Source organism: Molothrus aeneus, chromosome Z, assembly GCF_037042795.1.
Source record: "Molothrus aeneus isolate 106 chromosome Z, BPBGC_Maene_1.0, whole genome shotgun sequence".
In the NCBI taxonomy this organism is placed as follows: domain Eukaryota; kingdom Metazoa; phylum Chordata; class Aves; order Passeriformes; family Icteridae; genus Molothrus; species Molothrus aeneus.
The window spans coordinates 62710384-62723423 of NC_089680.1; the positions used below are offsets into that span (position 1 = coordinate 62710384).

Consider the following 13040-nt stretch of genomic DNA (forward strand, 5'->3'; position numbering starts at 1 on the left):
TCTTGCTTCGAGCCTCAATGGGTTCGAGAGACAGAGACAGATGAAGGGGCTCAGGAAATCAAAGCAAGAAGAGATCCTGTGCATTGATGCACTGACTTGGGTGGCAATGAATGATTTCAACTGTACAGTCAGGGGCTGTGCTGGGGCAGGACCACAATGTCTTATCTGACTCATCTGCAACAAGCTTTAGTTGAGGCTCTCACCTTGGGATAGTCCACCCTGGCATCTTGTGGGCCTGCCTCAGTTCAGGAATCTCCTTACTTCTCTTGTAACAACAGACACCACCAAAGTCTCCATATTTGATGTCACCAGACAGAATCCCTCCTTTACCTGATCACTTCACATTCAGAAATTAAAAGCATAGAACAGCACTTTGATGTTTGTCTTTCCTTCACGTCAGACTAAGCAACTGAGAGGAGCAGCTGTTGCTGGGAGAGTGGGAACTACAGACAAAATTTATTAAAGAAGCCCTGCTTCTTCTGCCTTCCGACTCTGATGGGAAGAAAGAACTCCACTGTGTATTTAAATTCCTTTTTTTTTGTAAAGTGATTGGCTGTCAGTCAGAAATGCAGTCTGTCTTGCCAGATCTCTAAGATTTTTATTGACAGTCGGGAGATGCTAGACCAATGACCATGGTGCCAAAATCACTTATTCAAGATTATACCCCCTGAAATACAAGGCAGCTTGTCCTGTTTGAGTTATCTGACTGGCTAGCAAACAACAGATGTGGGGGCTGAGATGCTCTACTACAGAAGCCCACTATCTGGGATTTCACACAAGCATATGGAAGTAGCATCAAGTTACTGATACGTATCAGATGAAGTGATGGGCTAAGTGGAAAAATATAAAGTAGTACAAGGCTGTAAGGTGTTTCCCTTGAATGCATTTATCAAAGCATGCATGGTGAATCTCCTGAAAACCTGTGAGGAAAGCTAAGTTGGACAAATTCACTGCATTGCAGTGGAAGAATCATGACATTGTGTGGAGAATCTTCCTTTCTAATCACTGTATTGCATCTTGACCAGAACAAAAACATGTGGAATATGATCAAAAAAGACTGCACTGTTTTTCTTGATCTGGCATGAAGTCACTGAAACAATCACTTCAGTAACCCAGCACATTTGTTCCATGTGAACAGGTCCCAATTCTTTCATACCTGTGCAAAACATCATGTTGCTTTCAAAAGGAGCAGGGTCACATCATAACAGTATTTGAAAAGCACATAAGCTGGTTAGAGCAGATATAATTATGTCATCTTTGGTACTCTGTGGTATCCATTAGAATAGCACTTTATAATTTGCAGTGCAATTACACATACAGTGTCTGTGTGGATGAGGACATAGCTGTTATCTTGATTTCAGAGCTGGCAGGCTGAAGTGCACAGAAATAGCTTTGTGTTGGTAAAAAGGACTGACCCTACCAGACCCAGACATGAAAAATGACAGCAGGAAAGGTCTGTGACTCTTGTGGCATCTCTCCGTGGTCAAAAAGAGTTAAGTGGTCTTAGGCTCCAGTGGGAATGCAGCCATGACAACCCAACTCCCTTAGCCATTAAAAACCACTGCACCCGGGAAAACTGGCTGGCTGCTTGCATCAGCACAGCTTTACCAAAAGATGTCAGGCAAAGTACCCTGTTACAGGCTTGGGAACTGCTGTCTGTGTTTTATTTAAATACAACCATTCCACAATCGCCTATCACAAGCTCAGTGGTATCTCTGTAAGTGACTTTCATGTCAATGGTCTTTGTGGCTTTTGAAAATGATTTTGAAGTATGAATGATGTCTTAGAAATGGACCTAGGTCAACAAGAGACTTGTGAACCTAATTCTACCATTCAATTAAGAGGTCTACCTCTGAAAAGAGTGCCTTAGTCCCATTAAAGAATTATTTTAAATAAATTATTGATGAACTAATGTGCAAAGGTTAAAAATAAAGAAACCAAAATGAATGCCAGCAAAAGTCATCATCTCCCAAACCATAATTAAAAAGTCTTACTGCAAATAATATAAAATCTTGGTCAGGTTCTGACTTCTCCCCTCGTTATTGCATATTGTCCTGGTAAAGTCCATGTTTGTTTCACTATATGAAATTTTTGAGCAGCAGCACACCTTGGTGCATGTTTTACATGTAGCATCCTCTTTTTTTCTTCTCATTCTCTTAGTATGGCTTGGCACTTTCTAGTACATTGAATAACACATTGAATAATACACTTTCTAATACATTGAAACGTGCTTCAAGGATAAGCACAGGTGTGAAGGAGACATCATAAATGGATACTGTGAGATTTGCTAAAAGGTTCATACTTGCTCCTGAATACCCATGGAGGAAAAAAAAAAAAAAAAACAAAGCAAAACGGGCATTCTCATTTTGAAACTGTGTTTTAATACAAAACTATTCCTAAAGGAAATACAAGTCAGGCTGTTTATTCACTGACTGCAGGAACATTTTCCCAAGAATATGGGAAAATAGAAAAAATCACTTATTTAAGATATTTTAAGGACCAGATTAGAGGTGTATCTCTCCAGACCATATCCTCCTGTGTCCACAGTGTCTGGCTGATGTGATTTTATCATGTTTCAAATAGGCTCACGCCCAGAACATGGTGCTGTTCTGCAGGATGAATGGTTACAGAACTGAACATCAAATTAATTCAAGAGAATATCATTAACAGAATAAATATTTGTTAAATATTCTGGAGTAGCCATATTTTATATATTTATATATATATATATATATATGTATGTATAATATTATACATATATATGTATCTGTATTTTATATAATATATATAACTAAGGGTGACTAAGTTAGTATCATTGGGGGTTGGAGACCATCATCTTTCAAACTTTCTTTTTGTGAATAAAATTCTATAGTCAGGGCTCATGAAGTGCAAACACATGTATGCATTTTTCAGTTACCTATGCACATCTCTGGTTACCCATGGTTTCCAAACCCAGACTGCTCTGTGCTTATCTTGTTACCTTTCTCCATAAATTTTCCACACTACCAATGCAATCACATTTGTCATCAGTTCCATAGCAACCAAGAGACCACGTAACTCGAAAGTCTCTCTTCGCCTTGTCTGACGCTCAGTGCCACTGACAGTAGCTGCAAGATCACATTCAGGGAAGGCAGAACAAATACATGAACACCTACTAGCCAGGTATTATTCCAGGTTCTCCTGGTTGTGTTCAGTAGCATTGTGTAGGCCTCATGTGAATGCAAGACACAAAACTTACCTCACTGTGGGCAGTTCCACTGATAGACCAGCTGGCTGTGTTTGTATTAAAAAATATTTCACTTGTGTACAGGTGCCAAGGCAGGAAAGAAAAAAAACAAATCAAACCAAAACAATGGCAAAAACAGCAGTAACAACAACAACAAGGTAGCAAGACCACAACCAGATTATCCAGTTAGCTTTAAATAATGTTATAAATTCACTCCAATTCTTGATAACTGTTTGTGGGGTGAAAGGTTTTTTGTGGCATGTATTCTGAGCTGTAATTATCCAGTGAAATCCAGTAAAATTTTTCCTTATGTCTGACAGCCCTAAAATTGCAATGTTTTATCTGTTCATCATCTTGAAGCAGTTCTTATAGGATCTGAATGTGGGGTGAAGGACTCAATTATTGTCTAATAAATATTTCAAAAGTATAATTGCTGTTATAAAATAGCAGTTCATATAAGTAATAACATGAGTGAAAATTCAATTGCTTCCCATATAAACTGCTCTCACTGTGGAATTACATCCTGTACTTGTAATAACATGAATCTGTTTTGTTGGAGAAGCTGGTAGAACTAGAAACAGACTGGTGCCTAAATGATAATGAGTAGAATAAGATTCCTTGAAGCTACCAGTTCATTTCTTAGCAGTGATTACTTGATCATTTTTCTCCTGAAGACTGATGATAGCAACACAGTTGCTGCTGCACATTTAATTTGTTGTGCTTGTGCCTTCAAAACTCACACACTTCACAGGAAAAGCCTGTATTTCCCAGGAATGTGAGACTTGCTGTAGGGAGCTGAGTCACACTCTTGCCTCTCCTCTCCTCTCCTCTCCTCTCCTCTCCTCTCCTCTCCTCTCCTCTCCTCTCCTCTCCTCGGGCAGATTCTGTTACTCATCACCACAAGGTAGTCAGGCTTCAGTGTTTTACCAGAAAAACTTCTGAGCATTAGGTAATAGGGCATTGCTGTCCAATATTCTATTCTTAGCTATAATCTTCCCCTCTGTGCAAATAAGAGTGATTATGTTGTTGTCAGTTCCAAATCACTTGTCCTGTTAAAAAAATAACTAGCAGTAGTAGAAGATGATATTTACCTCGTCAGAAATCTTGGGAATTGTTTGTGTGCCTATTAACTATGGCAGTGTGACTAGTAATACTTGAGCATGAATTGCACTATCTGGAAGAGAGTTAAGAGGCCTGTAAGGAAAAAGAGTGTGGAAATTTTTGCCATTTGTTATCTTTTTCATCTCTGATCATTTTTCAATGCTACAGCACTGGCAAAAAACAAAATTATAATCTATCAGACACAGAGAACTATATAAACTTGTTGCTTTTAGTACTTCTTCAATGGTAAGTGGAAGTCCCAGCCTGTCATAGGGATTACAAACAGAGAAAATAATTATAGAAGTTTCTCATGTGCTACAGGCAATTTCATAATGTAAAATTTTCAGACTCTATAAATCCTTCAGAAGACATGTTTTAGAAGTCAGAAAATTGAAGTGGTTAGAAGCCACTGGCATACATCTGTACACAATTCCCTAAAAATTGAAAATATTTAAAATATTTAAAATATTTAAAAATGTGGCAGATCAATCGTCTAAAAAAGACATACTAAAACTTAAATTAAATTAAATTAAAAATACTGAATCTTACATTCAGCTATTACATATTTCTTTTAATCTAGCTTTTTATTTATGTATTATGATAGCAGCTGAAAACTAACTTTAGAATCCATCATTTCAATCCTTGAGCTATGAAAGCAGACTACCCAAAACACAATCACAGTAATGGAGCAATCTTAGTGCGTGTACCCTGTTGCAGGCAGTATTCGGCTTCATCAGTGTTTCTCCTCATTGCAGTGTTCAGGAATATTTAACTCAATATTATATATATTCAATGAAATAGCTGATATTTCTTTTTTTCTGCAAATTGGAGCTAAATATTAATCAGAGAACAAAGAAACTATCTCCTTAGATCAACATAGGACTAGGTAGTGCAAATCTGGGGCAAACTCGAGGAAGAAATACAGCAGAGCCTCTCTTCTGTGGCACATTTCCTGCTTTCTTTACTTCATTTATGCCACCTGTGATGGCCCTGACTCTGGCACAACTGGGGACAACATCATGTGACATCTGCTTTAAGTGTTATTCATTCATAATAACCTAATTAGAAGCTTTGGAAGCAAAGAGGCAGTAAATCATAGTAGCATTTATTAAATAAGTCTCCTGTCCCTGGAATGAGGCACACCCAAGCCCCTTCTGCACTACACAAATGATGCCCCTGGTTTAATCCACTGTATCAGTTCCCTGAGGGCATAGCTTTTTTTTTTTTTTTTTTTTTTTTTTGTAAAACCTCTTTTAGCAGGATTTTGAAGCAGATGAGGTGGTGTACAGTGCCTTTGGGGTTTGAGATGCATTTTTTTCCAAGTGGTTTGGTAACCTGACCTGGTTAGCTGAACATCCACTGCTTTGTAGTAACGTACCTATTTAATTCTTCCCTTTCTAAAGGGTGGAGAACATGGCCATGCGGCTGGAAGAAGTAAACGAGAGAGAGCACTGCATGAAGGCCTCTTTGCAGACTGTTGACATCAGGCTTGCTCAGCTGGAAGACACGATGGGACGAATGGTGACTGCCTTGGAAAAGATGGCTGGCATTGAGAGAGGCGAGACAACTAAGATCCGATCCAGGACCTCATCTGACTGTACTGATGCAGCCTACATTGTGAGGCAGAGCAGCTTCAACAGTCAGGAAGGAAATGCCTACAAGCTTCAAGAGAGCATTGATCCCGCAGGAGAGGAGTCCATGTCTCCAACGTCACCTACGATCACACCTCGCTTGCGAAGCCATTCCTTCTACTCAACAAATATAAAGGACAAGTGTGGGTTGGAAAAGCTGGAAAGCATTTTTAAGGAAAGATCTCCAAGCCTGCATCGGGCAATCAGTTCCCACTCAATAGCAAAAGAAGGAAAGGCTCCTTTACCCCCTACTAGCACTTTGTCAATCGCCCCAGATTCCAGAAGACCTTCATCTTGTATAGACATCTATGTTTCTGCCATGGATGAGATGAATTCTGACACAGAACCTCTCGAGAGCTCCATAAATATTCTTGGTCCTGAAGATGCAGCTCTGCCAGCTCACATAGCCTCTTCCCTTTTAACTAATAGTGCATACATCAGCAGTACAGCTCCTGAAAAGATCTCTGGCAGGAGTCTTGATTATGAGGAAACTTCTGGAATAGAAACGAGAGCATTTTCTTCAGACTATTCACAAATCACAGACTGCCAAATCCCATGGGATTCAGACCCTCCCTTGTATCATACCTTAGAGCGATCAAAAAGCAGTCGTTACCTGGCTACTACTCCATTTATTCTGGAGGAAACACCAATTGTGAAATCTCACAGCTTCATGTTCTCTCCTTCTCGAAGCTACTTCAGCAGCCTTGGCGTCCCAGTCAAAACAGCAGAGTACACAAGTATTACAGATTGCATAGACACAAGGTGTGTGAGCGCTCCCCAGGCCATTGCAGAGAGGGCCAGTTTCCCTGGAAGCCTCCGGGGCAAAGTGGAAGACTTGGGAGGCTGCCACCCAGAGAGAGAAGCTGAACTAACCCACCCAAGCTCTGATCATGAGGATATCGAGGTCAAAGACAAGAAGGGAATCCCCTTATCTCCTCAAGACAGCAGTGCTACAACAACTCTGCCCAACAGCATCCCGCTCCCAAAGATAGAGCGAGCCAACAGCTACTCTGCAGAAGAGTCCAGCGTGTTGTATGTGCAGCACACACGGAAGAGCTACTCCATCAGTGACAAACTTGACAGGCAGCGAAACACAGCCAGCCCACGGAACCCCTTGGAGGGGAGCAAGTCCTCGAGGCCAGAGAGCAGAGGGGACAACCTGTCCATGAGGAGACTGTCAAGAACTGGAGCCTTCTGCAGCTTTGAAAGCAAGCACAGCTAGACTTATACAAAGCTCACCAGCAGTCGAAGGGTCCTCTGGTTTTCAGTCTGTTTTTCTTAGCGGAATTTTTTAAAAACCCTCACATCACCCCATGTGGAGTCCAATTGGCATTAGCCACGGGTCAAGGGAGCACATTTTCAATCTCAGCATCACCACTGACGTGCTCCATCGTGACCCAATTGACATTTGCACTTAAGAAAAAAGGGAGGGATGAAAGCTTTACAAAACCTTCAGTAAACAAGAGGAATAAACAAGACCCCTTAATGAAGTCAGAAGACTTAGATTAATAGCTCCAGATATCTGCCTTTTATTAGAGGGTATCCTAAGACCTTTTATCATTATTCAAGTTTTTAAGATGCAGGAATTAACTGGAAAAAAAGAGATGTACAAATTAGATGTTCGAAACTTCAATCACAACTTCTTTTTCATCTATGTCACCATTGTGATGACTGGTGAAAGCATTTGTTATTTCTGTAGGAACTGGCAGCAAAAAACCCTATAGTCTCCCAAGTCCCTTGCATCCCATATTTGTAGAAATGAAGAAAGATGAACACAACAACAACTATAAATGTTCACTTGTCTCCTTTTGTATCAACTTCTAGTGCCACAGAAAGTTTATATTTTCAAGAGTGGAAAGGGAAGTGAAATGCCTTTTTTACTGCAACTTAAATGGAAGAATTTATGTTAAAATGTCAGGTGATTTCCTGTGTAAAACAGGCATTCTAGATTCTAGCACAGGTGAGCAAGCTCAGGATGAATGTAATTAAGTGGAATAGTATATATTTATTTTTTTACCACATTTGTCATCAGTATGTTGTCTCACTAAATCAAAGGATATAATGAAACAGTAAGAATAAGATGATCAGAGCAGAGCATAGTAATAGTGTCCAGTTCTCATGGCTCAGTTGAATTATATATATAAATTGGGGAGATTTATCCACCATGCTGCTACCAGGTTCTTCTTGCTGTTTCATTTGAGCTGCCGATTCTTCACATCATTCCCCCACCTATAAAATTCACACCTTTTCCCCCTTTTTTTTCATGTGAACATAGCTGTATTTGGACTTTTTAAATTATACAGGATTTATCAAGAAGTCTGAATCCAGATTCATGTAATTAGACTGAAGCTGCTTAAAGGGAAGTATTTTTGGCAGAGCACTGGAAAACACTAGAATTTCTATATGCTTCTAAGGTAAGTAAAAGAACCAAAGTGAAACTGCAAGTGTCTGTAAGCAGCAAAAGCCATCAGTTGTGAGTAGGCATCCACCGTTCATCAGCCCAGCACACAGTGAGCGCTGTCAGTGGGAAAGCATGTCTGCAGGGTAGTGCTGGTATGGGCTTTGGGTGAAGACAAGTGTAACTCCACTGACTCCACCCACATTCCGAGGGCCCACATTGTCAGCAAGAGTTTCAAACTTCTCACGAGGCAGTGTCCGGTGGTCACAGGTGGAAGGGAAAACAGAAGACTGGAGAAGGGTGGAGAAGCATAAGCTGCAACTGGAAAAACAATTCACATTCCTTTATGATGGCACAACTTTTAAACTTTTGAAAAGTTGACACTAGTGCTATCAGAAGTTAAAATATCTCAACAGTTACCAATATCTATGTGGAAGCAGCTCCTTTTTGTTATTAAAAATTAATATTTGTGAGTGGGGAACATATTTCACATTATTTAAATTGAATTAGGCAGCTTTGAGAATACAAGCTGATATTTTCTCACTGAGTCCTCACCCTGGGAGACTCTGAGCACCATCTGAGAGTTAAGTCCAAAAGACGACTAATCCAGACAGAAAAATAATCATCAGCCTCAAGAAAAGAGTCAAAGAAGGTGAAAACATTTAGTTAACAAGTCACTGCGTTGGAAGTTCAGGAAACAAGGAAATGCAGCAAGGGGATGTTAAGAACAATGTGTTTCACACTTCCTGCACCAACGTGTTCCTTGCTTTCTTCTGTTTGATCAGGCTTTCAGTGAACTAAACTCCACCAAGACACCGTGTTTATGCAATTGCCTTGCAGGCCATGTGCAGCATTACAGTCACATGGTGATACCAAGAAAGGTCAGAAACCTTTCTGTGCATTATGAAGCATGCTTGTGGCAGGCTGATTGTTGAACAATAGCAAAATGCCCAAGGGCAAAGGAACTTGTGTTTAACAATATGCTTCAAATGTGCCAACCTTCTGTTAGCAGCCTTTTCCTAAGGCTTCTCCAAATCTATCTATATACGGAGAGTAGAGGGGGATATTCTTACTTCGTTTTCTTTGTTACTTTTATGAATGTCTGCTAAAACTGTTGTGGACTCTTTCATCTTCATTGTATTACTGGTCTACTCAAGAGGAATTTCAGATTCATTAGAAATTCCTCGACAGTGCTTAGTGAATTAGGGATAGGGCTCTCCTCTGGGGTAGATTCCATTGGTTACTTTGTCAGGGTAAAGAAATTTGCCAAGCCTAGAAGCTGTATAAATATTTAGGATACAGCACCTTATTGATCTGGAGCACACATTCCAGGCAAAATGAAACAGAACACTTTATTTACCTCTTAAAATTTGCCATTATATATAAAATATAAATTCAGATGTTAAAAGTGTGATTGCAAGAGGTCAGAGCACTACTTTTCCTGAATGTTTCCCATTTATTCTACAATGTGATGTCTATAGAATATATTATGATGGATGTTAGATTATTTTATTTTCACCTGGGTTTTACACGTTGCATCAAACAGCTCCTTTTTGAATTTGATGATAAAACATTCCCATTTCTTGCGATGGGACCAGACTTCCCATTCTCAATATTATGACCACTTAGTGAGATAGAAGTCTCATCATCCATCATTATGTAGCTATAGCATGTGCCATATGATGTATTCTGTATCAAAGGATAGCTTATGAAATAGAAGCATATGTAGTTGTGACATGTGGTAATATTAGTGAACGTTACAGGACAGTTTTAATATCTCATTACATGGTCTTGTTTGTAAATCTGTAACATTCAATAAAATAGCACATGTTGCATCAAACATTAAGTTCCACTATCCAAGTATTAGCTTACGTATGGAATATGCATTTCTGGTCACGGTGTGTAAGTTTGGTATGTTTCGCACATTTCTTTGTATAGCTCCACTTTAACGTCTGTATGGGCTGATGTATAAACCTCTAACAAGCCACTGTGGGCTGTGACAAATGAGTTGTGACAGTGTGAAAGACAAACTGGCATGTTATGCAAAAGATTATAAGATATATGAACTTTAATAATATTTTAAAACTCAACTGAGCTTAGCTGTTTGTTTACATATGCTGGTTGACTGAGGAAGCAATGTGCAGTATTTTATAAATATTTTCCTATAGTAATCCATTCTGTTGTTTCCAGTTTAAGTGATTCTATTCTATAGTTGGGGTATACACTTGTCCTAGGTATTGTATTATAGCACATTATTCTTTCACAATAACAATGTGATATGACTGAAGTAGTTTCTCTTTCCTAAAGTCCAGTCTTTTTTTGTGTCAAAGAAAATGCATGCATTGTTCCATGAGTTTCTTTGGACTGCTAGGAGACTTAACATTTTGCTATTGCCTGCCTGTAAAGATGAATCCAGTTAGGAATGAATTCAAACTTTTGGATGTTTACATTATTTCCATTATTTTTGACCTTTAGCAAAGTAAGTGATTTTTTTATTATTTTTAAAAGACAACTGTATTTTATGAAATTTGAATACTCAACACAAAATGCGAACCTACAGCAGTGCTCAGACATTTGGCTCTCTCTTTTTTTTGGAAGAGATCAGGTGCTACACTATTTTCTTAGCACAAGTGCCAGTTAACAAATGGCAGTGAGGGGATAATTTGAAAATACAATGAAAAACCAAAACATCCATTCATCTACATAAGGAAATCCCTCTGGATTCCAGACATAGATTACTTTTTTTTTTTTTTTTTTAATTTTCCATTTATAGATTTTTTGGTAAAAAATACCAACAAAACCGATTTGTACCTTTTGCGGAAAGGATAGCCTTTTGTCAGGGGATAAATATCTTAGTTAGGTATATTTTTTGTATGAGAAGAAAACGATTTGTTTCTTAGAAACTGTCAGTGCATGGAAAATGCAACTATGTGAATAACTGCTCAAAAAAAAAAGTGCTGGTAGCAGCACACAGCCTTAGTCCAATGACTGCAGTGGGCATAAGCCAGTATCTGTCCTGAGAGCAGACATCATCAGAGGTATTAGAGTGAGCCAGTGAAACAAAATTCCCTGTAAACTCGTGGTGCAGGTTTTCAAAACAAGCATAAATGTCTTATGACATTGCTCAGGTTAAAAAGTGAAGTGGATCTGATAATCATCCAAAGGGAAAGTGTGAGAGGGTTTTTCCTGGATTTCTCTTGGAACACTTAAGTAGTTGTGATGTCTTTCCCTGATTTAAAATGATAATTTATTTGCATTTTTTGCACAAATATGCATATTTGGTTCAACAAAGGCCACATTTTCAGTTCTGTCAAGAGATACTAGATATAGACCATCTTCTTCAAAACAAATGGGTAAGATTCCTAGCATGAATTTTCCCTTCAACCACCTTAGATAAAATCACAGTCCAAACTGGGACGAGAAGTGAAATATTGGGGGTGTCTGCTTACCTAGTGAAACCATTCACTACTGTAAATGGAATTCACTGTCCTTGCCACACATTGGCATAGGAGCAGTAGTATTGGATACAGAGGGACTTTGTTTCTGCACCCAGCTTTTTAGCCAGTCATACATTTCATACAGAACTCTACAGGTCACACAGGCTTCTTGTCTCCATGATGGACTACAATTATGGTCTTACTAATGCTGGTGCAAATCTGCAGAAAATCCACTGATTTCAGTGGCATACTCTGACTTCTGTCAGGAGATGGATTTATTCTGCATTTCTAACTCAATATTACTTTGAGTCATGGCATGGATTACACTATATCATCTTAAAGCTGGAGGTCTAATGATGGAGCCATTGAGCCAGTCTGGTTGTGAAACAGTCTCTGACCTTTTAATTTTTGCTGTATGCTTTCAGATCATTCATAGAGCCACACAATACTTACTTCAAAAGGCTGTTAGGTAAAAACACTTGATTATTAAATTGCTGCTGTTTCTGCTGCAGGGAAGTGATAACTCTTGTTTATTTTAATATCTAGGAGGGAGGGGGAAGGGAAAGAAGAGGGAGTTGGATGTGAAATACCAGTTTTATGCCTGAACAAGAGTAAATTGTATTAAAGTTTTATCTTTTTTCCACCTCTGCAGTTGTTGTACATGACGAGAGTCTATTTGCTGCTACTGCTGTCTGGAACAGTGTTTGCAATATTCTATACTAATAGCTATTTAATCATTTATTATTTGGGCTATCATTTGTAAGTGTAAAACAATCATTTATAAAGGGATAAAAATTACTAAAATGTTATTTTAAACAAACTCCTACTAATACAAAGCTTTTCAAGTATGATTTGTCTAAATGTACATAACTAGGGAAACGGTCCTTTCCAAAGGTCTACTGGATTCACAATGCACTTTTAGACTGTGTTTAGATGCATAATAAAAAGCAGAAGTTGGCAATTACTACAGTAGAACTTTCTGAAATTTCTGTAACAATTGTTTTGCAATAAAAAAAGATATGTAGATCAAAACATCTGTTCTTGCTGGAGCATTTATGTTCATTTGCTTTCAAGGCAGTAAAGTAGTGATGCAGCGGTAGCTGCTTTTCTCTAAGATCTCTCACTGTTCTAACTTTACAGACTTACAGGAAACCAAAATATTACTATGTTGCACACAGGCCTTTTGAATATTGCAAATTATTTCCGCCTCTTAGATCAGATTTCATTCAAAGTGTCCCTTATTCTGG

General features: G+C 38.7%; 1 protein-coding gene across 3 annotated transcripts in view; it reads left to right on the top strand.

Annotated features, from left to right (window-relative positions):
• The window catches only part of TRPM3 (transient receptor potential cation channel subfamily M member 3), a 385669-nt gene extending 372842 nt beyond the window's left edge, over window positions 1–12827 (top strand). For all 3 annotated transcript variants that reach the window (XM_066568608.1, XM_066568609.1, XM_066568607.1), the window contains one exon: window positions 5731–12827. In XM_066568608.1, coding sequence (XP_066424705.1) covers window positions 5731–7180 — 1450 coding nt within the window. In that variant the 3' untranslated portion in view covers window positions 7181–12827. The remainder of the gene's footprint in view (window positions 1–5730) is intronic.
• The last annotated feature ends 213 nt before the right edge of the window (window positions 12828–13040 follow it).